General features: G+C 44.3%; 1 protein-coding gene and 3 long non-coding RNA genes across 4 annotated transcripts in view; 1 reads left to right on the forward strand and 3 right to left on the reverse strand.

Moving 5' to 3' along the window:
- cfap36 (cilia and flagella associated protein 36) overlaps positions 1 to 11,152 on the forward strand; it is a 13,699-nt gene extending 2,547 nt beyond the window's left edge. The window contains exons 4-10 of the mRNA XM_084392029.1: positions 1,689 to 1,803; positions 4,795 to 4,882; positions 5,860 to 6,016; positions 8,956 to 9,034; positions 9,132 to 9,244; positions 9,490 to 9,627; positions 10,746 to 11,152. Coding sequence (XP_084248155.1) covers positions 1,689 to 1,803; positions 4,795 to 4,882; positions 5,860 to 6,016; positions 8,956 to 9,034; positions 9,132 to 9,244; positions 9,490 to 9,627; positions 10,746 to 10,829 — 774 coding nt within the window. The 3' untranslated portion in view covers positions 10,830 to 11,152. The remainder of the gene's footprint in view (positions 1 to 1,688; positions 1,804 to 4,794; positions 4,883 to 5,859; positions 6,017 to 8,955; positions 9,035 to 9,131; positions 9,245 to 9,489; positions 9,628 to 10,745) is intronic.
- Positions 11,153 to 15,134: 3,982 nt separating this feature from the next.
- LOC311280028 lies at positions 15,135 to 15,902 on the reverse strand. Its single transcript, XR_014625617.1, has 3 exons — positions 15,781 to 15,902; positions 15,589 to 15,691; positions 15,135 to 15,488 (listed from the first exon to the last, which is right to left on the reverse strand). It is a non-coding gene; the product is annotated as an uncharacterized lncRNA (long non-coding RNA).
- A 2,146-nt stretch (positions 15,903 to 18,048) lies between these two features.
- On the reverse strand, positions 18,049 to 18,546 carry LOC311280047. Its single transcript, XR_014625622.1, has 3 exons — positions 18,450 to 18,546; positions 18,263 to 18,366; positions 18,049 to 18,154 (listed from the first exon to the last, which is right to left on the reverse strand). It is a non-coding gene; the product is annotated as an uncharacterized lncRNA (long non-coding RNA).
- A 148-nt stretch (positions 18,547 to 18,694) lies between these two features.
- On the reverse strand, positions 18,695 to 19,991 carry LOC311280048. The gene is made up of 3 exons (XR_014625623.1): positions 19,160 to 19,991; positions 18,858 to 18,921; positions 18,695 to 18,772 (listed from the first exon to the last, which is right to left on the reverse strand). It is a non-coding gene; the product is annotated as an uncharacterized lncRNA (long non-coding RNA).
- Between the last annotated feature and the right edge of the window lie 7,957 nt (positions 19,992 to 27,948).

A 27,948-nucleotide genomic window follows, 5' to 3' on the forward strand; every position in this document is an offset into this window, starting at 1 on the left:
TGGGCGGGGTCTATGCTAATACAGCAGAGTTCGTCAGCAGGCGTGGGCGGGGTCTATGCTAATACAGCAGAGTTCGTCAGCAGGCGTGGGCGGGGTCTATGCTAATACAGCAGAGTTCGTCAGCAGGCGTGGGCGGGGTCTATGCTAATACAGCAGAGTTCGTCAGCAGGCGTGGGCGGGGTCTATGCTAATACAGCAGAGTCCGTCAGCAGGCGTGGGCGGGGTCTATGCTAATACAGCAGAGTCCGTCAGCAGGCGTGGGCGGGGTCTATGCTAATACAGCAGAGTCCGTCAGCAGGCGTGGGCGGGGTCTATGCTAATACAGCAGAGTCCGTCAGCAGGCGTGGGCGGGGTCTATGCTAATACAGCAGAGTCCGTCAGCAGGCGTGGGCGGGGTCTATGCTAATACAGCAGAGTCCGTCAGCAGGCGTGGGCGGGGTCTATGCTAATACAGCAGAGTCCGTCAGCAGGCGTGGGCGGGGTCTATGCTAATACAGCAGAGTCCGTCAGCAGGCGTGGGCGGGGTCTATGCTAATACAGCAGAGTCCGTCAGCAGGTGTGGGCGGGGTCTATGCTAATACAGCAGAGTCCGTCAGCAGGCGTGGGCGGGGTCTATGCTAATACAGCAGAGTCCGTCAGCAGGCGTGGGCGGGGTCTATGCTAATACAGCAGAGTCATTTGCATAGGTCCACTTTAATGATTAACAGTTAATGTTGTACATCTGTTTTTGGAAGTAAAAAGAACAAACCTCTAATGATTTACAGTGTAAAGCTGAGAACTGACAGTCTTCTTTATATGAGTATTGATCTCCGCTTGTGAGGAAGTCTGATTCGTCATTTTCCATCAGTGTTGTTATGATGGATGTCAGTATGTGTTAATGGATCAGGAATGGCCTGCTGGATTTACTGGGTTAAACTATAGTGCTGCAGATTTGACATCTTTCTTTCTTCTGAACACCATAATCAATCACTCAATATTTGTTTTCCTCTTTTGTAAAGTCATAGAATCTGACGTGGATTTGTTTGTTTGCTATTGGAGGAAATGGAAAAGCAAAAGTGGAGTTTGTTGTAGTTTCCGTTCGCCACTATAAAGGTTTACAGGACTAGGACGACTTCTGCTTCGGTTGCTCTGGTGTAGTTCCCGAGGCCTGTAGTCGTGGACACTGATGATGGATGCGTTCAGATTCACAACGCTTTACTTGTGTAGTGCAGCATGAGGACATCCCAGAGCTGGAGCTGGAGACTGTGACACATGCAGGAGATTAGTTAACTGGGTTACTGAGACTGACCTGAACTAGATCACAGACCTAGAAACTGCTGATCGGCTGAAGTCAGTCCTGCTGCAAATATACTCCGTAAAGAAGATCCTGAATGGGCTCACGGCGGAGGTGAGCGTTCACCCACAGATCCAATCAGATGAGCTCGGTGGATCACATGTCCAGACAGTATTATTCAGCAAACCTCCACAGTTTTTCTCTGAGAGACACAGTCGGTCCCCTTCTGTAGTTCTCTCTGTTCTGCTCATATTAATATTCAGTAATATTGTTGATCTGACACTATCAGATGAGAGCTGAACTTGACCTGAATTGATCTGAATAATGACTATTGTTTTTAGAGCTCTAAAGTGCAGTTGGTGCCCCTGTAATGCCAGTGTGATGATGCGTTATCTGCGTTCTGGTCTTTAAACAGGCTGTTTTCCAGCCAGTTCTCGCTACTGATGATTTTCAGATGTTTCGCTCTCTGATGGTCCAGAAGAACATGGAGCTTCAGCTGCAGGCCCTGCGTGTCATCAAAGAGAGAAACGGTATTTACACCACAGACGTGTGTGTTTATAATGTATGTTCACATGAGAGTGTGTTTGTCCTTAGGGCTGTCGAAGCATGAACACGCGACATTTATTACATTTCACATGCAGACTGATTTATTCACACTGTTTTTCTGTCTCCCATATGGAGGCTTGTTTCCACCATGAAAAACAATAATAATAATAATAATAGCTGCTTATCTTGCAATTCTGACCTTTTCACAATTCTCAATTCATTTCTAAACTCAAAATTGCAAGATTTGCGAGATATAAACGTAACTGAGAGAAAAAAATCAGAATTGTGGAAAAAAATGGACAAACTCGTTATTGCAAGAAAAATGTCAGAATTGCGAGATATAAACTTGTGATTGAGAAAAAAAGTCAGAATGCGAGAGAATTGCGAGATAAACTCATAATTGCAAGAAAAAAGTCAGAATTGTGAGAGAATTGCGAGAAACTCATAATTGCGAGAAAAAAGTCAGAATTGCGAGAGAATTGCGAGATAAACTCATAATTGCGAGGAAAAAGTCAGAATTGCGAGATAAACTCATAATTGCGAGAAAAAAGTCAGAATTGCGAGAGAATTGCGAGAGAAACTCATAATTGCGAGAAAAAAGTCAGAATGCGAGAGAATTGCAAGATAAACTCATAATTGCGAGAAAAAAGTCAGAATTGCGAGAGAATTGCGAGATAAACTCATAATTGCGAGAAAAAAGTCAGAATGCGAGAGAATTGCGAGATAAACTCATAATTGCAAGAAAAAAGTCAGAATTGCGAGAGAATTGCGAGATAAACTCATAATTGCGAGAAAAAAGTCAGAATTGCGAGAGAATTGCGAGATAAACTCATAATTGCGAGAAAAAAGTCAGAATTGCGAGAGAAACTCATAATTGCGAGAAAAAGTCAGAATTGCGAGAGAATTGCGAGAAACTCATAATTGCGAGAAAAAAGTCAGAATTGCGAGAGAATTGCGAGATAAACTCATAATTGCGAGGAAAAAGTCAGAATTGCGAGAGAAACTCATAATTGCGAGAAAAAAGTCAGAATTGCGAGAGAATTGCAAGATAAACTCATAATTGCGAGATAAACTCATAATTGCGAGAAAAAAGTCAGAATTGCGAGAGAAACTCATAATTGCGAGAAAAAAGTCAGAATGCGAGAGAATTGCGAGATAAACTCATAATTGCGAGATAAACTCATAATTGCGAGATAAACTCATAATTGCGAGAGAATTGCGAGATAAACTCATAATTGCGAGAAAAAAGTCAGAATTGCGAGAGAAACTCATAATTGCGAGAAAAAAGTCAGAATGCGAGAGAATTGCGAGATAAACTCATAATTGCGAGATAAACTCATAATTGCGAGAAAAAAGTCAGAATTACGAGAGAATTGCGAGATAAACTCATAATTGCGAGGAAAAAGTCAGAATGCGAGAGAATTGTGAGAGAAACTCATAATTGCGAGAAAAAAGTCAGAATGCGAGAGAATTGCGAGATAAACTCATAATTGCGAGAAAAAAGTCAGAATTGCGAGAGAATTGCGAGATAAACTCATAATTGCGAGAAAAAAGTCAGAATTGCGAGAGAAACTCATAATTGCGAGAAAAAAGTCAGAATGCGAGAGAATTGCGAGATAAACTCATAATTGCGAGATAAACTCATAATTGCGAGATAAACTCATAATTGCGAGATAAACTCATAATTGCGAGAAAAAAGTCAGAATTGCGAGAGAATTGCGAGATAAACTCATAATTGCGAGAAAAAAGTCAGAATGCGAGAGAATTGCGAGATAAACTCATAATTGCGAGAAAAAAGTCAGAATTGTGAGAGAATTGCGAGATAAACTCATAATTGCGAGGAAAAAGTCAGAATGCAAGAGAAACTCGCAATTGGGAGAGAAAAAAGTCATAATTGCGAAATATAAGCTTGTAATTGCGAGAGAAAAAGTCCGAATTGCGAGTAATAAACTTTTGAATAGTTTTATTTCGTGGCGTAACGAGCTTCCATACTCAGATAACAGCAGCGCCCGTGTTTCAGTTGCTGATGGAGAAAGAGCCTCTCACTGGCTGATTGGTTTATAAGTTCAAACCCAGACAGGATGTTAAACAAAAGTCATTTACTTCGTTTTCATGGTGAAATTAATTTTCATTAAATCAAGTGAAGCAATAATGTATAAACCAGCATTAATAATTACTTGCTTATTATTATTATTATTATTATTGTTATTATTATTGAAATGATTGAAAGTTGCTTCATTAGTTCTGACCTGCACTGTCTTGTGTCTCCACATTCGATTCATTCGAGGAAGGCAGAACGTTTCGTCCAAACTCACATCATTTAGTTTCCTTTAACTTACAAATGACAAATAATCATGATCAATCCTCATATTAGAGTGATTTCTGGAGGATCATGTGACACTGAAGACTGGAGTAATGATGCTGAACATTCAGCTTTGATCACAGGAATTAATTACACTTTACTGTATATTCACATAGAGAACAGCTGATCTACACTGGGATAATATTTCACGGTTGTTACTGTATTTTTGATCAAATAATTGCTATGGAAGCGTGTGTCCGCCACAGAATGAAAAATAAAAAAGGTAATTGCGAATCACAATTCTGAAATTTTTTCTCACAGTTGTGAGTTTACATGTACATCATGCATGATATAAAGTAGTAATTGTGTGTTATAAAGTCGCAATTGTGAGAAATAAACTTGAAATTCTGACTTTTTTCTCAGATTTGCATGTTTACATCTGGTAATTCTGACTTTATAACACGCAATTGTGAGATAAAAAGTTAATTAATTATCTTTTAAAATGTTTTATTCTGTGGCGGATTCTGTGCGTGTGTGTGTGTGTGTGTGTGTGTGTGTGTGTGTGTGTGTGTGTGTGTGTGTGTGTGCGCGTGTGTGTCTGTGTGTGTGTGTGTGTGTGTGTGTGTGTGTGTGTGTGTGTGTGTGTGTGTGTGTGTGTGTGTGTGTGTGTCAGGCGGGCTGCCCGAGTGTCTGACCGACGGCGTGGACGTCATGAATGAACTGGAGCAGCAGGAGATGAAGATTCTCCAGGAGGTTCTCCAGTAAGTTCACCTCATCACTCCAGATGCTTATATAATGAGCCGTGTGTCTCTGACACGCATGAGAGCGGACATTACATCATTAACTCTGAACACATTCCAGGACTGCAGTGTTGAGAATCTGGCCTGTTTTAGAAGACATTTATCACAGTAAAGAGTGCTGTATCCCCTGTAAAGGGATTGATGGCGTTGTCAGTTAGCCAGGTATATAAAGCCACTGAGACACCACTAACCTTAACCGGCTTAGCCTTTCACTAATAGAGTCCCTCTGAAGAAGGGCTGGATATTCTTATCCTGCAGCGTTTCTGTCCCAGCCGCTCCAAACGCTTCTGATAATTAAGATGCGGACCTTAATGAATGCCATTAAGAGATCAGGGTTAGCTCACAGAAACCTGGATCTGGAGCCTCACGTGACCTGGACTCATCTTCTGCAGCTGAGACTGAGTGATTATAAAAGTAAAGTGAGAATAAAAATCAAAAGAGACTTTAAAATGAACATGCAGACGTTTGACTGCTCTGGTCGCTGAAAAACCATTCGAACGGGACATAAAGTGACCAGAAATGCTGAAGTTAGAGTAAAACTGAATAAAAATAAACACTATTAAAATGAATGAGGAAATTAGATTGAAATACATAAATGACAAAAATGTTTCTGAAATAAAGCATGTTATTTTTGGAGCTTGACGGCTTCATTCACCTTTAAGATTTATTATTTGGTTTGCCGTTTTTGCCTTTAGATGTGCCTGAGTTTATGTTGGACAGGAAGTGAAGTCAGAGAGAGAGGGAAGGACCGGGATGATGACCATTCACTTTATTATATGAAAAAGAGCGTCTGGGATATGATCATCTTTTGTTTTGTACAGAAGAAAGTCATACAGTGAGATTCTTTCCTGCCAGTGCAAACGCGGAGGCGGTCACTGACTCATCCGGTCCTGATCACACACGTACAGGAATACTTTTACAAAGTTTTGTTCCCGCAGGAGGTCGAAGGAGGAGTATGACCTGGAGATGATGGCTCTCGGGAGGCAGGAGCGAGAGGATCAGGCCTCCACATCCAGCAGTCTATCAGACGCTCCTCTGGGAAACTCCTGTGAGACTCAGACCGCCGGGGATTCTGGGACACGGCAGACCAACACGGTATGTGCCGATCACTGTCACTCTGATGTCAGTCATGTCATGCGTTTCATCCGAGCGGCAACCTTCCTGTCTCTCTCGTGAGTCCAACACGGAAGAGACTTAAACTGCAGTTCATCCACTGGCCACTAGAGGCCGGCTGCAGAAGAGGGTCAATCCCATAATTCAGATTCAGCGTTTGATTGGCTGATGCTGTCAGGGGTTAGCCTGGCTCCGCCCTCCTGCGTACTTCCGCTAAATTTTATTTCCCTTCAATACTACGTCTGGGATTGTGGTGTATTCTTTGGTTTTCTCCGGCCAAATTTTTGGCGGCCCAATCAGCGAACAGAGGGAGTGGCTGAGAACGATGACGTTGATGTCGTGCGTTAGTTTGAGTTGTAGGGTTACGTCCATAGACTGTAAGGTTACGTCACGACCAAAGGTTAGCTATTGGTTATGGCAGATCCAGAGTGACTCTGGGCAGATCCAATAGTTTTAAACTTCAACAGAATACCCGCCTACAAGGAAGTAAACGCTTGTCAATGGAGAGAGGCCAGACTCTCTGTACAAATGAAATGTACGAGAGTCTGGTAGAACCAGGCTAGTCAGGGGTGGTTCATTTGCATAGCTTGAAGTTCATGCTTAGAACAAAGTCTTTAAGGTTTTTCCTACGCATGATTCACTTTACAAACTGATTCCAGATTAACCTAGACATTGTGCTGAAAACATAAAGACCAAACATCATTGGGTAATATTGAACTTTTACCCATGCATTCATGTATACCTTAATACAAAGTTGTCCAAAGTCATTCCTGGAGCGTCACAGTTTAGCTCCAACTTGCCTCAACACTCCTGCCTGGAAGTTTTTAGTATGCCTAGTAAGACCTTGATTATCAGGGTCAGGTGTGTTTAACTGGGGCCGGAGCTGAACGTTCCAGGACAGTGGCCCTCCAGGAGCAGGAAGGGACACCCCTGCCTTAATAGGTCATTTTGTATATTTTGCATGTATACAAACAACATTCATTAAGGATATACAGTTCTTTAAATAGATATGAAGAAAATTTTGTCCATTGTGTGCATAGAAAATCCATCCTTTGGCAAAACCGGTTTGAGTCTGAGAGTCTGCGGTCCTTCACACCTGGTCTCAGGACTGAGGGAGTCTGAGAGTCTGCGGTCCTTCACACCTGGTCTCAGGACTGAGGGAGTCTGAGAGTCTGCGGTCCTTCACACCTGGTCTCAGGACTGAGGGAGTCTGAGAGTCTGCGGTCCTTCACACCTGATCTCAGAACTGAGGGAGTCTGAGAGTCTGCGGTCCTTCACACCTGGTCTCTGGACTGAGGGAGTCTGAGAGTCTGCGGTCCTTCACACCTGGTCTCAGGACTGAGGGAGTCTGAGAGTCTGCGGTCCTTCACACCTGGTCTCAGGACTGAGGGAGTCTGAGAGTCTGTGGTCCTTCACACCTGGTCTCAGGACTGAGGGAGTCTGAGAGTCTGCGGTCCTTCACACCTGGTCTCAGGACTGAGGGAGTCTGAGAGTCTGTGGTCCTTCACACCTGGTCTCAGGACTGAGGGAGTCTGAGAGTCTGCGGTCCTTCACACCTGGTCTCAGGACTGAGGGAGTCTGAGAGTCTGTGGTCCTTCACACCTGGTCTCAGGACTGAGGGAGTCTGAGAGTCTGCGGTCCTTCACACCTGGTCTCAGGACTGAGGGAGTCTGAGGGATCAGTCTGTGATCAATGACATGCTAATGTCATCATTCTTCCTTACACAAATGGTACCTTGCCCTTGTCTTTGCAGACGTATCTCTTATAGCCCACCTAGTTGCTTGTTTCGCAAACTTCTGTTGGAGTTTTCGAGTCCTGTCCTTTTCATCGAGGTAGATGAAGTGATCTGTTGTGATGAGAGGAGTCTGACCTCTGATGGTGATCACCTTCAAGCTTAGAAACAAGATTCACTCGCCTTTAAATCTAGAAGCACATTTCCAGCACAAAATCATGCTTTGGTCAATCATAATTACGAGATAAAGCATCCCAGATAATGATGTCAAAATGATGTTGAAATTATGAGTCAAAATTGACATACTAAGTCAAGTCACCGTTATTTATATATTGCTTTTTTACAATATAGAGTGTTTCAAAGCAGCTTTACAGAGAAAACAGGAAAATAATGTAACTAAGTTTGTTTCTAGAAGAAACTAGCGGCACAGTCCAGCTTAAGAGAGTTCAGTGATGGGACATTTTTGTTGTAAAAAAGTTATTTAGTTCATTTATATATGTAGCCGCTCTGGAGAAAACTGTGATGTCATCGTCCAGCTCAGTTCAGTTCTCATATAATGGTCATATAAAGATTAAACATCCCCAACTAAGCAAGCCAAAAGCCAAAGGCAGAAAAAGGTGGAAAAGGCGACAGTGAAGGAACCAAAACTCCAAGGAAAAAACCTTGGGGGAACCCAGACTCAGTCTCAGTTCTCCTGGCCAACCAACGAACCGTGTATTATTATGATTCAGGCATTACAGGTCAGAGGTCAGATTGGATCAGAACATTCAGAATATTATCCAGTTCCATCTGGTTGAAGATCGGAGTCACGCCGGTATGGAGTCGAGTTTGAGGATAAGTGCCGATGGCTTTGGTGTCGACGAGGCCTTCACAGGGGAGAGTCTAGGAGACACAATCTCTGCTGACACTTCAGGGATGTGCTGTGGACGTGTCTAGAGCAGGTCCTCCATCTGATCTGGATACGGCCCGGATCCGGCTGATTAGAGTAAATCTCGGAATAAACAGGACTAACATTAGCGTAGATGCCATTCTTCTTATGATATAACGAGTACATCAGGTGTACGAAGTCATAATTATGAGATGAAAAGTTGAAATTGACAATGTTTGTGTGAGTGATGCTGAGTTTCCCCTTGAGCAGCAGGAGATCAGACCTCAGACAGGGCCTTACACTCGTTCTCACTGTCCACAGACCAACGGCAGCGTGACAGGAGCTCCAGCGCTGAAGATAAAGCAGTCTGAGTCTGCAGCCGTCAAGGGTTCAGCGTCATGTGAGTGTGTGTTCCCATCAGCCCTCGCTCTCACAGCAGCCAATCACCTGAGATTAGTGTGTGTGTGTGAGGATCAGTGTTGTGTGTGTTTGCACAGGTAAAGGTGAAGCTCTTCCCGCTGTGAGGGCACCGGTCAAGGGTTCAGCCGAACACACGAGTCCAGAGAGACTGAGAGACGACGACACACAGAGAGACTGCAGACTGCTCGCGGTGAGACACACACACTTCACCTGCTCGTTCACACGGTGTCCGACTCCTAACCAGACGCGAGTTCAGATCACTTTTTAAGGACTACAAAAAAACAATCATATTCAATGACAATGCGCTTGCACACGCTCTTCTGACAGGCAGTCAGACGTCTGGTGTGGACAGAAACACTTCATGTTGCAGGAATCTTATGGCATCACATCTGGTCTTAAGTGTGTGTGTGTGTGTGTGTGTGTGTGTGTGTGTAGGATGAGGAGGCGTTACAGCAGCGCTCGGAGTATCTGAAGCAGCAGAGAGACAAGCTCCAGGCCCGTAAGAGAGATCAGACCCTGAAGAGTCCCGCTGACACTCCTCCTGCGGCCCCGGAGCCCAAAGCCTCCGCACAGGTGCACACACACACACACACACACACACACATATATACAGTATAAACGCACACCAGCAGAGTCACAGCACTGTGGTAGAAGCTCCCCTACGCACCTGACTTCAGTTAAACCGGGTTTCCCAGACACACACGATCCTCAGGTGACTCCCACTCTGACCACAGAAGATGCCTAACCCAAGCCTTGACCAGCCTAAGAGTCTCACACTGAGTTAAACATCTCTGTGTAAATGCATCTAAATTCTGCTTCTGTGTTTCTCTGCAATTCTGATCCTGGAATTTATCGATTAAACACAAAAGCTGGTCCGTGCATTTATTAAAGTCAGAAAAAGCCCTTATTATTGTTATTATATTGTTTTTGTCAGTATCGCACCCCTTTATTACAAAGATATGCAGTGGTTCTGTAAGTATTATTTGGTGCTATCATCATTTCTCTAATCAAAGACCTGTATCTGCTTAGTTTTTTATTATCTATTATCTATTTTTAATATATTATTTTATTATGAAAAACAAAAAGAGCCAGTGAAAGTGCGTGCATCTTTTAAATCATTAAATCACATGAAAATTGATTGAAATGAGCTCATATTCTTTCCCAAGATATTCTTCCTGAAGCTTTTCCTAATGAATTTAAATAGAAACACTGCTGTCGTTTTTCAGCAAACGTTCATTTTTCAGAATCAATGAAAGTTTAAAGTGTCTGGGCCTGGAAATGAGTCATGGAGATTTATTGGACCCTGGAAAGAGAATTCCTGCCATGTGGATCTGCTGAAGCATCTCCTCATGAAGACACATGAATAATCCTGAGGCGCTGATGTCATCCATGTGTTATAATACTTCATAACTTCACATTCTGTGATGTGGACATGATGACAGAATAAAGCAGCGTTCTCCTGATGCTGAGATTGTGTTTCCCGCTCAGAGACTGGAGTTTAGGCCAGTTTAGGCCTCGTGGATGAAGATTTGTTCTAAAACGCTGATTCCTTAATCATTTCAGATTTCTTTATTTATGATTTACATTTCAGTTTTTTGAGACATTAAAATGAATGACAGATGTCTGGATGTAATTTCACTGCTGGTTTTAGATGTTCCTCCCGTTCAAATGATGTTTTTTCCCTCTTCCAGGAGATCTCTGTTGAGGAGAAGAAGAGATTGCAGAAGAGAAAACACCTGGCAGAGAAACTCAAAGAGGAAGTCATCAAGAAGTGAAGCTCGGACTGAAGCAACACAGACGCGGATCACTTTTGTATATGGTTTCATTTATATTTTTGTATGTACCTGCATCACATTAGATGTGATCTCACATTACTTCCTCTGAACCCTTCAGACGCTCGCTCGAATCTCCTGGCACGATCAGTTTATTAATGTCTGTTTCTGCATCATGATGTTTAAATCTTTACTTACTGAAATATTGTTATGCATTATGGGAACACTCACTATTACGCATTATGCTCATATTTCACTGTTATTTCACAATCTGTGGACAGATGTTTTATGAAAGTACACAATAAAGTATCATTTTTAGAGAGAAACAGGTTCTTTTTATTCATTTATTATTCCCAATGAAGTACATATTCTGCTACTGGAGTTTGTTTCTCTAGTTTTACACAAAACCTACAGGCATTATAATGCAATTTAGAAACTGCAACATGTTTACGTCAGGCCAAATTATATTATATATCTTTTTTTGCATGGTCTCAGGCCATCATATGTCTATTGAAACCCCACAGTGGAAGTGTCCACAGACGGCTGTCTCACGCTTCACACCTTGGGTTTAGAATTTCTCTTTGAGAGAGAAAGAGAGATTTTATATTTCAATTTTAAACTGCATTTTATTGTAAACCAATTCATTCACTGCATATCCATCATTGTGGAAGGACCTACTTCTTCAATTCTCTGAAAAAAAAGGAAGCTGCTTTTATAAATTAATTTAGCTAAAACTATAATAATTGCACACAGCATACTTCTACTATACAGTAGGGAAAAAGCAGTAGACGAGCGATTAAGTCTGTCAGAATGCTTCGTACTCATAATCCTGAAGCCGTGTTCACATTGCAGCCCTTAATCCCGTGTTCGTGGACAGATTTGGGCACAGAGGTCTCGGGTGTGATCCAAAAAATGTTTTAATTAAATGTTATATCACTCTCTGCAATAAAATAAAAACTATCATGTTTTTTTGGGGGGGATATTTTTGAATTTGTTTACCTCTAAAAGTACCATATTTTCTATGTAAATTATGCTTATTTTTATGTTAATATTTATTTAACTTCAGTAAAAACAAATCATTCCAGTAGGCCTAAGTTCAGACAGCCAAAACCTAAAAAATGTGTGAGTGACTTTTTATTCGAAAAACAAAAACAAAACAGCTCTGTTATCGGCTCATTGAATGCTTTGTTTGTGTGTGTGTGTGTGTGTGTGTGTGTGTGAGAGAGAGAGTGTGAGTGTTTGCCACATTAAGAATGTTGTACAGGATCACCCCTTCATGTGTGTGAATGATATGCATTGTGCTGGCTCTATTGATTTTTATTTGACAAAAAAAGAAAAAAGCTCTGAATTACAGTTTTCCCATTCATTCCTATAGGTGCCCATTTTTGTCCATGAAGGCGAGATTAAGGTGTTTTTTTTTTTTTTTACCCACTTAACATTGTAGAATCATGTCAATTGTGTGTGTGTGTGTGTGTGTGTGTGTTCAGGTGGCAAACTTAGGAAAAGTAGCCAAGTCTTGTACCGCTCAGATTAAGGAAAGTATTTATTTTTTTTAATGATGTTTTATAAACAAAGTTCGGGAGGAGCACGTTCAAATAATCAATCAACCAATCTATCAATCATCTCATCAAACAATTACCATGTCTACCCTATCAGCATGAGAGGAAGCATATATATATTCACTCTGTCAACTCACCTAACTTCCTTGACAGTTTCAGCATCCCTCCACCACCCCGACTCCTCACCCTTGGCTTGTTCTTTCACAGCCAGGAATACGGGGGGAGTACTCTGGGTTCGGGCCGAATACCGAGCCCGAAGCCCTCTCCTCGGACAGCACGCCAAATACGCATTTATTCTATCTGACTTATTTGTAAGTGTGAACTAGTGAAAAGAAATAAAAATGATTTTGCCCACATTTGTCCCAAAAGAGTAGACGAGCATTACCTGGGTTCTCTTGCGAGATTCGGACGTGCATATACTAATAGTGCGTTTGAATATGCCTACTTACCTACTATAGTAGGAGAAAACAGTACGTGAAGGAGTAGCATGTTCAAAACGTACTCGGTTACCTAATGTAACCTCGGCTCTCTCTAGAAGAGGGAACGAGTATTGCGTAAGTTGCTTACGCTACGGGTAAAGTTCATCTTTTCTCAAAATCTGAAGCCAAAAATTATCCTTAATTTTGTATATATTGTCAACGCAGTGCAGCAGCCAGCAGACCATAGCAGGCTGAATCAGCGTGCTCATTGGCTGACATGCGGCAACTGCAACAGCCTATCGGTGAGCCCTGCGTGACGTCGCGCCCTCCACACGTCACAGCCCGCTAGAATAGGTGCGGCTTAGCGTATATTAGGAAGGGCTCAACAGGCTGAACTCTGGTTTTCATTCGTGGCGCGAGCACGGCAGGTTACGCAATACTCGTTCCCTCTTCTAGAGAGAACCGAGGTTACGTTAGGTAATCGAGTACGTTCTCTTACGAGAGGTTCTCTCGTATTGCTTAAGTTGCTTACGCTACGGGGACCCCTTGTCAACGCCGTGCGCACCGAGCATCCACTGCATGAGTCCCAGGGGAGCCCGGGGAACACAACATGAGGGAACAGGCGGCCAGCAACGCGGACCAGCACATGTCATAAGCACTTCATAGGAATACAGAGCGGCTCTGCCGGTCTATCTATAAACATGTGGAGAATGCGGCCAGCAGCGCAGGCAGGCACAAGTACATAAGCACATCATAGGGAAAAAAATAGAGCGGCTCCGCCGGTCTATGTATAGAGAGTATCACTTGTGCAGCTGTAAGAGAATAGGCGGCCAGCAACGCGGGAAAACTGGGCAGAAAATACACATTAGACTGATTAGACACTGGCTGAAACACTACAAAAACAAATTAAATCATTAAAACAAGGTTGTCTCCGCCCATTTCCGTTGCTAAGTGGGGGAAAAAGGAAATGAGGTTATCACATAAAAGGAGGAGTTTATACTGAAGAAGGGGAGAGAGAAAGTGTTGGAAAAGACGTGAAGTTTGTTGTTACGAGGGCGATTTATCGAGGTGAGAACCGGAAAGCCTCAATCACAGTCGAACGCCAACTGAAAGTAACCACATGAACTGAACGAGCTGTTGGTAATTCCGTGGTGGAATAGTAAATGCAAAAGAAGGTGTGTTCCCTTACCTGGGAGGCGGTGACGCAATCGTCAGCGGGTAGAACGCTGTGCCTCTGCTGGAGCGGATGCGGGAGAGTAAACCGCTCTCCACAACAATGACTTCAGCGCGGAGCGTGTAAAAGACCCTCAAGCGAGCTGTGTTAAGGACCGTCTGGATCCTGTGGCTGTTTCCAGTTACCATCCAACAGAGTTTCACCATTGCTAAAGGCTACGGCGTGGCTGTATTCGCGGCTGGTTTTCCCAAACACTCACACAAATTCCTCTGCACTTTCCACATCCGGGTTATCCGGTCCCCCACAAACTAAGTAGTGAGTAATATTTTTTTATTTTTATTTTTTTTGGCCCGGTTTTGTTTTATTTTTTTGGAGTTTTTATTTTATTTATTTTTATTTTTTGCCACAAAACAAAATTGACATTTCTGATATATTTTTGTTGTGTTGAGAAAATCTGATTCTGTACCGGGACGAACGAACTGTTGAATCCGTGGTCTTTGTAAAGAAGATTTGACTGGGAATTTAAAGTGGTTGTATATTTTTTTTCCCCTTTTTGTTCTTTTTTTGTGTGAAATGGTATGAAATACAGACATTTCTAAACTGATTTTGAACTGTCCTTGGTGATTTCTTTTTTTTTGTTTCCGTGTATGTAACTGGTGGCATCTAAGCTAACTGGGTTATTATCCTGAAAATATTGGCAGGGTTACACCTGCCTGGCGCCCGAACTTACTAACTTTTATTTGAAAATCATTGGTTGATTATTTGAATTTATTATCGGGTTACCACCGTTACAGAAGTGGCGCCCGAACAGGGACTTGAAACTTGAAAACCTGGAACCTAATCTGAAAACTTGAATATATTATCTCTTTGAACTGTTTTGTTTTGGATTTGCTCTTGTGATCATTGAACATTTTTTCCTGTGAACTGTTGCATTATCCAAGTGGACGTTTATCATTTTTCTGATCATTTGAACTTTGGTGAATTGAACTGTGGTCTATCCAGACGATTTTTGAGAACGTTTGGGTTAAATTGTGTGAAAAAAAAAAAAAAAAAAAAACTTCTGTGAAGTAACCTCTCTGTAGTTTGTTATTTTGTTGTTGCCCCCTTTTGCCAAAAGAAATTGAGATTGGCCAAGTAGTGTTTTCATTACTTTATTTTTTTTTACATTTTACCATTGACCATTGCCACTTCCACACATACACGTCACCCATGGCCCATACCCCTCAACCACAATCCACTTTCGTGGCCATTGACCCTCCAGACATTGCAACACCCAACTGGCCCCTGGTGCAACAAACTCCACAGCAACCCAGACAACTACCTCCTGTTCCCACTTTCTACTCCACCCCCACTCAGTTTCACCCTCCAAGAACCCATGTGCAATTTTCCACTCCACCACCAGGGGAAAGGGCTCCTCCTCCACCGACTGCTGACATGCCGTTGTGCACTTCCATGGAACTGACACCACCTTCTGGAACACAGCGTGACTTGCCTGCGGTTCTCCCAACACCTGGCAGAGGAATGTATCAATTATCAGAGCACGTACAAGGGAACTGGGATATCCTGTTTAATTGTCTCAAACAGCAGGACACAGCTTTGAAAGTACTCACCCAGGAACTTGCAACTACCACTTCACAGCATGATGCCAAGATTGAAACCTTGACTGCTAAGATTAAATCCAACCATCAGCAGCTTCAGACCACGATCACTGCTCTAAAACAACATGATGAAGAGGATACTGATCAGCTGACAAAAGCCATGAAGGTGATGGTGACAGGAGAACTGCAGAAAAGTGAGCGCACCATAGTCTCTGAAGTCCGATTTATGGTCGAACAATTGCAACTAGAGGTACAGAAAGACATCCATGAAGTGCAGCAAAGTACTCGAAAGGATTGTGGCCAACTTTTCCAGGAGATCAGTCAATGTACTGTCCAACTGAATACCGTATGTGACTCCTTGAAAGAGATGAAATCAGAATTAAGCAGTTACTTCAAATTCCCTGGGAAAACAGTAACTGACCTTTCATCAATGACACTAAAATCACCTCCTCGCTCCACTGCTGCAGAAGGTGAAACGTCAAAACCTCACCAATTCTCGTCTGTACATCCACCTTCTTCGCATCCAACATCTGTGGTAAAGAGTGATCATTTGAAACTAACCTTCCCCACCTTTGGCAGATCATCAGATGATAGTGACCCTCTGTTATATTTAACCAGATGTCAAGACTTTCTGGCATTACACCCCTTAGAGGATACAGACATTCTGGCAACCTTTCGCACTGTCCTTTATGGAACAGCACGGGACTGGTGGGAAGTGGCTAGATCCTCTGTTCGAACATGGAATGAGTTTGAATCCGCATTTCTTGCAGCATTTCTTTCTGAGGATTATGAAGACGAGCTAGCTGAGCGTGTCCGCACCCGAATTCAAGGGGAAAAGGAGTCCATTAGAGATTTCGCTTTTACTTACAGAGCTCTATGCAAGCGTTGGAAACCTTCACTGACAGAGTTTGAGTTGGTTAAATTGATACTCAAAAACATTAAACCATACCTTGCCAGTCAACTTCGCAGCAGAGTAAGTTCAGTGGATGAACTGGTAAAACTTGGGCATCAACTAGAAAAAGACTATGTTCATCAGCTGCATTATGAAGGACGAACCATGACTTCACCTATACCACAAAAACCTACCTCTAACCGCCAAGGTGAAAGACCCACCGTCCAATGCTGGAGATGTAAAGGTCAGCATCCTCCTGGAAACTGTCCACAATACTCCACTTCACCTTTCACATCGCATCAAGGTCCTTTCCAACCTGCAGGAAACAAGCGAAATTCCCCAGCACAAAACACAGGAGGAACACCATCAAATAACGCCCTGTCTGTCGCACCTCCATCTCAACCATCCACTGTGACTGCCTCTTTTACTTCTAAATGTGAGTCTATACCTCAACAGTTGGTCATCCCAATTACTATTGGCAGATGGACAGGAAAGGCTATAGTCGACACCGGGGCAAGCTATACTCTTTTACACGAGAGCTTATGGACAGAGCTTGCATCCTCTGATCCACTCCGTACTTGGGCTCTTGGTCCTCTCTACCTGGCTAATGGTGAGACCGCTGTACCTATAGGATGGACAACCATTGAAATGACACTCCATGACCAAGTTTTTTCTCTACCTGTAGCCATCCTTTCCACCAAAGCTTTAGCATACTCTGTAGTCTTGGGATTGGATTTTATATTCACCAGTGGTCTTCAGATCAATGTCGCAGATGGAAAATATTCTTTCAAGTCAATTCCCAACAGCGAATATCCTTTCCAGCCTGGACGAGCTAGCATCCCCGCTAGAGGAAACCAGCATCTGAAACAGAAAGCACAACATAAAAATACAGGGAGAACTCTCACATTGTTCAGCTCTATTCCTCCACAGCAAATGCCAGGGGTGTCCCAGACACCAGAGAATCTGGATGAAAAAACTTTAATGAAAACCCTGGTAGACTCAGCACACTTACCACCTGAGGGAAAGTGCCAATTGTTTCACCTCTTAGAGAATAATCCTCAAGTCTGTACCCTCCAGCTCGGGAGAACAACAGTACTCCAGCATTGTCTTTATACTGTCCATCCTGTGCCCCTCAAACAGCGTCCATACAGATTAACACCAGAGAAACAAGATGTGGTACAAGAACAAGTTAAAGAAATGTTGAAGAATGGTATCATCGAACCATCACACTCTGCTTGGGCCTCACCTATTGTCCTGGTCCCAAAAAAGGACGGCAGCCAGAGATTCTGTGTGGACTATAGGAGAGTAAATGCTATCACTGAGAGAGATGCCTATCCTCTACCTAATATCACTGAGATCTTGGAATCCCTCTCCGGTGCAGGTATTTTCTCCAGCATCGACCTCAACAGTGGGTACTGGCAGGTGACCATGGAACCTGAGAGCAAGTCCAAGACTGCATTCATCGCCCCATCTGGGTTATACCAATTCAATGTCATGCCCTTTGGTCTGAAAAATGCTCCAGCAACATTTCAGCGATTAATGGAGACTGTCTTAGGGGAACTGCGAGGAAGAATATGTTTCGTGTATATTGATGATATTATAATTTACTCACCCTCTGCCACCCAACACTTCCATGATCTTCAGACTGTCTTCGACCGATTGCACACTGCTGGTTTAACCATAAACCTAAAAAAGAGTAAGTTCTGCCTTCATGAGTTGACCTTTCTGGGACATGTGGTAAACACAAAAGGCATCACGGCTGACCCCAGCAAAGTAGAGGCCGTACGTTCCTACCCTGTACCCAAGAACCTTAAAGAAGTTCAACGATTTCTCGGTTTGGCGGGATGGTACCATAGGTTTGTGCCCAATTTCTCTCGGATAGCTGAACCTATAAATGCCTTGAAGAAAAAGGGACGTAAATTCCAGTGGTCACCACAGTGTCAACAAGCCTTTGAGAAATTGAAGATATGTCTCACCTCACCTCCAATCCTGGGTCATCCTGACCTTCAGCTTCCTTTTGTTGTCTACACTGATGCCAGTGATTCAGGGCTCGGTGCAGTGTTGACACAAAGGAAAACACATGGCTTGGAAGAAGTCATCGCCTATGGGAGTCGGACGTTAACCAAAGCTGAGATTAATTATTCAGCTACAGAGAAAGAGTGTCTGGCAATAGTATGGGCCCTAGAAAAATGGCAATACTACCTGGAACCGAAACTCTTCACAGTAGTCACGGATCATTCAGCTCTACAGTGGGTCATGAATTCCACAAAAACCACGGGACGTCTAATTCGTTGGGCCCTCCGTCTGCAAAAATTTGACTTTGTGGTTGAGTATCGAAAGGGAAAACTCAATGAAGCTCCAGATGCATTGTCCCGGATGTATTCCGTACCTGGATGCCACTTATACTCCAATCAGAAGGAGGACTTTGGATTTCCACTTTCCACAGTAGACATCTGGGAAGAACAGCACAAAGATCTGGTAATTACCACCCTATTTCAGTCACTAGCAGACAACGATTCCTCTGTGCAAGATCAATATGAGGTAATTGAAGATAAGCTGTATCATCGAACTCATCTGACTAATGGGCAAGTACATTACAGACTCTATGTCCCGGCTACCCTTGTCCCAAAAATTCTACAGCATTACCATGCGCATCCCTTAAGTGGTCATTTGGGAATTAGCAAAACTTACCAAAGAGTGCGTCAGGTCGCTTTCTGGCCCTCCATGTGGACATCTGTAAAAAAATATGTAAAAAGATGCATGAAATGCCAGACCTTGAAAAATGAGAACCGAAAACCTGCTGGGAAAATTCAACAAACCACCACCAGTACCAGTCGTCCAAACGAGATGTTGGGAGTAGATATCATGGGACCACTGCCTCGCAGCTCCCACCAACATGAATATCTACTAGTGTTCGTGGATTACTATTCCCGATGGGTTGAACTGTTCCCCTTGCGAAAGGCCACTGCTCAGGCTGTTGCATCACACCTCAGAAAAGACATCCTTACGCGATGGGGGGTACCGGATTTCATCCTCTCTGACCGTGGTACACAGTTCACCTCAGCCGTCTTTCAGGACATCTGTGCCAAATGGAAAGTCACTCAGAAGATGACTACAGCATACCACCCACAGACAAACCTAACCGAACGAGTGAACAAAACATTAAAACAGATGATCTCAGCATATGTAGATGACAATCATAAAAAATGGGACCAACACCTACCTGAACTACGGTTTGCCATTAATTCAGCGGTACAAGAAACCATCGGTATGTCTCCAGCCGAGCTTCACCTTGGGAGAAAATTACAGGGACCAATGGACAAGCTGCTGCATGGGCAAAATCTTACCCCAACTGCTCCATCTTACGAGGTCACAGAACATCTGTCCGAGTTGCAAGCTAGAGCCAAAGAAAACTCCAAGAAAGCATCATTAAGACAGCTCCGTAGCTACAACAAGACCCGAAGAGATGTCTTCTACAAAGAAAAAGACCGTGTATGGGTGAGAAATTTCCCGCAATCAAGTGCACTTCACCATTTCTGTGCTAAACTTGCCAACAAATGGAAAGGTCCCTACAGAATAATAAAGCGGCTGGGACCTCTGAATTATCGTGTGGCATTAGAAGACACTGGTGAGGATGTGCGTACCGTTCATGTATGTAACTTGAAGCCATGTTTTCCTACCGCTGATGAGTTAAACCGTCTGGGAAAATCGAAACTTTTGGAAATTTTCCACGAATCCACTGATGACGATGAAGAGTTTCTGGGTTTCTGACAATGCTACCCTTTAAACAACCTGGAGTTGTTTTTTTCCTAGGGGGGAGGAGTGTGGCGGAGCTGAAACACTACAAAAACAAATTAAATCATTAAAACAAGGTTGTCTCCGCCCATTTCCGTTGCTAAGTGGGGGAAAAAGGAAATGAGGTTATCACATAAAAGGAGGAGTTTATACTGAAGAAGGGGAGAGAGAAAGTGTTGGAAAAGACGTGAAGTTTGTTGTTACGAGGGCGATTTATCGAGGTGAGAACCGGAAAGCCTCAATCACAGTCGAACGCCAACTGAAAGTAACCACATGAACTGAACGAGCTGTTGGTAATTCCGTGGTGGAATAGTAAATGCAAAAGAAGGTGTGTTCCCTTACCTGGGAGGCGGTGACGCAATCGTCAGCGGGTAGAACGCTGTGCCTCTGCTGGAGCGGATGCGGGAGAGTAAACCGCTCTCCACAACAATGACTTCAGCGCGGAGCGTGTAAAAGACCCTCAAGCGAGCTGTGTTAAGGACCGTCTGGATCCTGTGGCTGTTTCCAGTTACCATCCAACAGAGTTTCACCATTGCTAAAGGCTACGGCGTGGCTGTATTCGCGGCTGGTTTTCCCAAACACTCACACAAATTCCTCTGCACTTTCCACATCCGGGTTATCCGGTCCCCCACAAACTAAGTAGTGAGTAATATTTTTTATTTTTATTTTTTTTGGCCCGGTTTTGTTTTATTTTTTTGGAGTTTTTATTTTATTTATTTTTATTTTTTGCCACAAAACAAAATTGACATTTCTGATATATTTTTGTTGTGTTGAGAAAATCTGATTCTGTACCGGGACGAACGAACTGTTGAATCCGTGGTCTTTGTAAAGAAGATTTGACTGGGAATTTAAAGTGGTTGTATATTTTTTTTCCCCTTTTTGTTCTTTTTTTGTGTGAAATGGTATGAAATACAGACATTTCTAAACTGATTTTGAACTGTCCTTGGTGATTTCTTTTTTTTGTTTCCGTGTATGTAACTGGTGGCATCTAAGCTAACTGGGTTATTATCCTGAAAATATTGGCAGGGTTACACCTGCCTGGCGCCCGAACTTACTAACTTTTATTTGAAAATCATTGGTTGATTATTTGAATTTATTATCGGGTTACCACCGTTACAACTTAGACTGATAAATTTTAGCCTGCAAAGCGGGAACTTCCAGGTTATAAAACCTCACGAATGTAGAGGGGGAGGCCCAGCCTGCCGCCATACAAATGTCGTGGATAGAAATCCCGCTTGACTAAGCCCACGATGAAGCCATGCCTCTTGTGGAATGGGCTCTGATGCCCATAGGGCACTGCAGGTGTATTGACGCATAAGCTGCTGCGATAGCGTCCACTATCCATCTGGACAGGCTATGTTTCGAGGCGGCGAGACCCTTGGTGCACCCGCCAAACGAAACAAAGAGCTGCTCAGAACGCCTGAAGGCGGCGGAGTGCGTGATGTAAACTCTCAGCGCCCTGACGGGGCATAGGAGGTTATCACTGTCCTCGCTATCGGATGCTGGCAGAGCCGATAGGGAGATGATCTGCGCCCTAAAGGGAGTGCCAATCGCCTTGGGGACGTAACTGTGTCTCGGTTTGAGGATGACTTTGGAGTCATTTGGTCTGAACTCGAGACATGCGGGGCTAACAGATAGCGCGTGTAGATCCCCCACACGTTTTACTGATGATAGAGCTATCAGAAAAACGGTCTTGAGCGAGAGGTATAGGACCAAAGAAAGATCCCAAATAGGAACCGAGGGGGGCCGCAGGGGGTTCATCTTCCTGGCTCCTCTAAGGAAGCGGATGATGAGCTCGTTCCTTCCTATCGCACGGCTGCGCGTCGACTCTGCGAACGCTGCAATAGCCGCAACGTACACTTTGAGCGTGGAAGGGGACCTGCCCTTGTCCAACAGCTCTTGAATTAAGGAAAGCACCCACGAAACCCCACACGTGCGTGGATCCAGGCTCTTTGTAGCGCACCATTTGGAGAACACTGACCATTTAGACGCATAGAGTCTTCTCGTAGAAGGAGCTCTAGACTGCATGATCGTGTTCACGACCCCTTCTGGCAAAAGCAACGGGTATCCTTTGATTATCCACGTATGCAGAGACCAACGCTCTGGATGGGGATGCCAAATTGATCCACCGGCTTGGGAGAGAAGGTCTTTCCTCACCGGGATCGGCCATGGGGCTACGTGCGACAGCCTCACCAGCTCTGGGAACCATCGCGGGGCTACGAGGAGCACTGAGTGGCGTGTTTCCCTGATCCTCTTGATTACCTGTGGTAACAGCGTGATCGGAGGGAAAGCGTACAGCGGGCAGCTGGGCCAGGTTTGGGCCAGCGCGTCCTCGCTCTTCGAGAGGAACCTCGGGCAATGAGCGTTGTGCAGAGGGTGCAGAGACCATTCTCCCGGGGGAATGTTGTCTCTGGACAATCTGTCTGGGCCGACATTCATGTGGCCCGGTACGTGCGCGGCTCTCAGCGAGCGCAACGAGTGATGAGCCCACACGAGAAGGCGTCTGTCAGTTTGCAGAGATTCCAGGATCTGACACCGCCCTGGTGGTTCACGTAGGACACCACGGACATGTTGTCCAAACGGACTAGAACATGGTGTGGGAGGAAACGTACATACCAGTCATGGTATGTGTGGGAGGAAATGTTTGAGCGCGTTCTCGACCGCTATCATCTCCAAACAGTTTATATGGAGGCATTTCTCCTGGTCTGACCACAGGCCAAGACCGTTCTGCCCTCGAAAAGAGCGCCCCAACCTAAGTTGGAGGCGTCTGTCGAGATAACTTTTCGGTGCGAGATGGCTCCCATTGTCACTCCCCGCTGGTACCAGTCGGCCGCTAACCAGGGTCTCAGTGCTGAAACGGAGCTCTGACTCACTCTGATTCGTATGCCGCCGGACGCCCAGGCACGGTGAGGCACTCGAGCGTTCAACCAGCGTTGCAGCGGGCGCATACAGCTGATGCCATACAACCCAGCATCCTCTGAAATGTTTTTAGAGGTGCGGCGCTGCCCATCTGGAAAGACGCGGCCAGGCGTTGAACACGGCGCGCGCGCTGTGTCGACAGCCGGGCCGTCATTGCCACAGAGTCCAGTTCTAAACCCAGAAAAGAGGCTGACTGACTGGGCAGTAATGAGCTCTTGGTCCAGTTGACCGTGAGACCCAGGCTTTCCAGGTGGCTGAGAAGCACTGTTCTGTGAGAGATAAGTTCTTCCTCTGACTGCGCTAGAATCAGTCAATCGTCCAGATAGTTCAAAATCCGCATGCCCCGAGCTCTCAGGGGAGCGAGAGCCGTGTCCATGCACTTCGTGAATGTACGGGGTACTAAAGACAGGCCAAACGGCAGGACGGCGTATTGATATACCTGACCGTCAAAGGCGAATCTCAAGAATGGCCTGTGACGGGGTATTTATCTGAATCTGAAAATAAGCGTCTTTCAGATCGAGGGTAATAAACCAGTCTCCCAGGCGAATCTGCGCGAGGATCTGTCTGGTTGTGAGCATTTTGAACGGTCTTTTCATAAGAGCTTTGTTCAAATATCTTAGATCTAAAATCGGTCTGAGAGCTCCGTCCTTCTTGGGCACGAGGAAGTAACGGCTGTAAAAGCCTGACTCGCTCAGAGAAGGAGGTACCGGTTCTATGGCCCCTTTGCACAGCAGTTTCGCTATTTCTGCGCGGAGTAGGTGTGCTACTTCCATATTCACTCTCGTCTCGGTCCGTGCTTGAAAGTGCGGGGGACGGCGAGCGAACTGCAGCGAATAGCCCTGTTTTACTGTGCTCAGCACCCATACTGACACACCTGGAATAGCTTTCCATGCTTCTGCATGTACAGTTAAGGACAGAATGGCCTCCGGGTTTCGATCGCCGCACTTCGTGGGGTCGAGAACCTGAATCAGAGGCATGGGCGCGGAGCGCGCGCTCTCTGTGCTTGAATACGGCGGCTTGCTGACAGCGATGTCTGCTCGTTTTACACACGATGTCCCGGTTGCTTTGGACGGGGAGCATTTTGTGGGAAAACCGGGACGCGCTAGCAGCGCCGGGGGTAAAGTGTTTGTCAGTAAGTGTGAGAGCTCGTGAGCGGGCACAGGACTTACATTCATAACGTGACCGGTAAGAGGTAACTTTGGCCATGTACCAGAGTGGGCAGTGAGTAGGCACATTTCCTACATTTAACATTCGAGCGGCATTTGCCAGTTTTATGAGAGTGGGCTCTGTGAGAGGGTTATCGTGCTTGTGTGTAGGGGTGAACACTGAGACGTAGGCACATTTTCTTTCACTTAAGACACCAACGGCGTGAGTCGGATACCCAGGCATTACACTCCTTTTGAGATTTCTCTGGGTCGTCGTGAAAACGGCGGTTGCGTGCAGGCGAGCGGGTATTATTACCGACTCGTTGGCTGCCAAATACACTTCTGCAGTAGCCTTTCTTAAGGGGACTGACAAAGCGGATGTGTTGTGTTTATCAGTAAGCGTGGGAGCTCACGGGCGGACACAAGACTTACAACATAGCCGGTGTGTCGGCTTTATAGGTTTTGTCCCCTGGGATAAAAGTGTAGCAGAGTGGGCAGTGTGTAGGTGTGGGCACTGTATTGTGCCAGCTCTAGAGTGGGCTCTGCATGAGTGAATGACACAGGGGGAACCGTGCTTGTGTGTAGGGGTGAACACTGGTAAGCAGGCACATTTTCTACACTCAAGACACCATCGGCGTGAGCCGGATAACCAGAATTGTACTCTTATGAGATTTCTCTGGGTTGCCGTAGAAACGGTGTTTGGGTGCAGGCGAGCGGGTTGTACAACGCGCTCGTTGGCTGCAAAATACACATCTGCAGTCGCCTTCTTAAGGGGACTGACAGAGCGAAATGCTTTGAAGGCTCATATGTTTAGACGCTCATAAATACTTGAGCACCATCCTGAGAGCGGGAGGGTGCGAGAGGTGGGTTCGCTTTCTGTATGTAAGAAGCTGGCCGCGAGCTCGGAGAAGCACACAGCATCTTTTTTATCTGCCGCAAGAGCCAGGATTCGAACACGGGTCTCTGGCGCGAAAGCCTAAGATTCCACCACTGAGCCACAGGGGGAAAACACATAAGCTTTCAGTTAGCGCGAGCATATAGAGAGCGTCATGTTCTGTGTCGGCATTTGTTTGCAGGCGTGCATGAAATATAACAGGCTCGTTTACTGCAATATTGATATTTCCAGCGACGCGTGCGAACGGGGCGCGAGGGCGGGGTAGCTTTCTTGTAACGTAAAGGAAGCTAGCCCCGTGACCGTCCGCTTCTGACATCCCTTGCGAACGGCGCAGTTTGCGTGGCTCGAGCAGAGGGAGAGAGAGAGAGCGGGACGTGAGAGGTGCGAGGCATTTGAAACAACGCCTCGTAGGAAATTTCTCTTTTAGAAGAAGAGTGTGTGTCGCAGCGGCAGCAGAAAAATGATATATGACACCGGATAGCGTAGCAGGCACGGAAAATCAGAGTTCAGCCTGTTGAGCCCTTCCTAATATACGCTAAGCCGCACCCATTCTGGCGGGCTGTGACGTGTGGAGGGCGCGACGTCACGCAGGGCTCACCGATAGGCTGCTGCAGTTGCCGCAGGTCAGCCAATGAGCACGCTGATTCAGCCTGCTATGGTCTGCTGGCTGCCGCACTGCGTTGACAATATATACAAAATGAAGGATCATTTTTGGCTTCAGATCTCGAGAAAAGATGAACTTTACCCGTAGCGTAAGCAACTTACGCAATACGAGATTACCTCTCGTAAGAGAACATCAGTATTCACAAAAGAGTTCCCGGATGATCTACTGCTTCTGCACAGATTCTCGAGTGCTCGACCGATGGATAAGTTTCTATCCCAGGAGGCCACGCGAGAGGATACGTCATAATCGAACATCGCGGAGATCGGCGACGCACGTGCTTTCAAATGTGAGTAAACACGGTGAGTAAAAAATCGCATGTGTTGAACTACTGTAGAGTTAACTATTGAATTGTTGAAGGTGTAAAGACGCTAGATAGTATAGTATGTTGTGATTTTGCTGTAAAACACGTTTTATTTGTCCATTAGTACTGCTGATAAATTGAGGAACATTTGTGTTGGATAAAAAGTGAGTTCACATCAGCATCAACCTCAACATGTAAGTGTTGAGCTCATAAATCACAGAGGTAACGTGAATCATGCCTGGATGTCACAGGGACAGATGAGCAAGAGTGCATCATGAAGCCATCAAAGGCTTTGAGTGAGAATAGGACAGAAATGTACATTTTGTTTGTTTTACCAAAGCATAATATTCAGGAAAAACAAGGTAATATAATTAAGTACTGGTCAGCATTTATCATTATTATTGTGTGTAAGTTTTGGTGTGGGCTAGCAATGCAATTCATTCTGGAGTGATCTTAATTTTTAAGGGGTGAGTATAAAATCAACAGTTTTCTCCAAAGGCGAGATCTTCGAGCAGCTGCCCGACATCTCCTCTGTGCAGACATTACAAACGCTGAGGAAAACCGTTCTAGGTAGGGCTGTCCAGATACTGATGCTATGGGGAGCTAGTGCACCTGTCACTCATATCATTTTTTTATTGCAGAAATGATTATTACATACAGGATTAAGGAAAGACACCATGGTTGTATCTTTAACAATGAACAATCATAGTGACAAATACAAAAACAGAAAACATAAATATCATGGGTTTGCATACATCATAATATTAGATTATATACACAGAAAAAAGCACAATGACAAGGTTAAATAGCTTTGAATAATTCATCATAATACATAAAAAATATATATTTTGCCACTTTTGCTTGTGGTTGAAATGTTTTGCATATAAAATAAAGAAATTAACAGTTTTCAAGAGAAGAGGGTTAAAAATATAGAACTTAAAACTTTATTAGTTATACTAAATCACAAAATAAATGGTATTTTCCTTCAACTAGACCACAAAATGAGTAAGTTTCATCAATATCAATATATTTACAGATAGATGAAGTAAACCTGTCGCTCACATCTTTTAAGTTGTTGCGGTTGTGATAATGTCGTAGGTCACATGAAAATGTCAACATGGCAGATGTCCGGTTCACATTCATATCGCGATCAGGCTATATAGTACCTACTCTTTTAGCGCCCGTTAGGTACGTACTTATTGAAATTGCACCCATGATCTACACACATGATCTACACATATCCACAGAAGTCTGGGTATAAAATGGGTAAATATTTTTGTAAAATAAACGATTATATATGTGAACTGTATGTGGGTTGCATTATAAACTTATTTTAAACAGTGCAAATACATAATTATTTGTATAAAGCATTATATGGCTTTATCTGTTAAGAACACAGTTGTTTTGTGCAGTTTCCTTCCGTCTGTCTGCTGGCTTTAAAAACGCTCTTACACCTCATTCTATTGATTTTACTATTGATCTTCAGTGGACTTGCCTTATTCATTTTCACTAGATTGTGTTTTCTAGCTAAATCTGCAATGTAAAACGAAACACAACACTGCATTCATAAATTATGGATTCAGAAGATGTTTTTTTGCATCTTGAAGAGGTTTATCTGCTTACACTTTACATACAAGTTATTTTAACCACTCGCATCAAGGAAAGTCGTCTTCAGCACTCAGGCTGTAACTCCTAAAGGCTCCTAAACTCTGGAATACCCTTCCTGATAATGTTCGGGGCTCAGACTCCTGTGAAGAGATG

The sequence above is a fragment of the Rutilus rutilus genome (genome assembly GCF_951802725.1).
Source record: "Rutilus rutilus genome assembly, chromosome: 20".
Lineage (NCBI taxonomy): Eukaryota > Metazoa > Chordata > Actinopteri > Cypriniformes > Leuciscidae > Rutilus > Rutilus rutilus.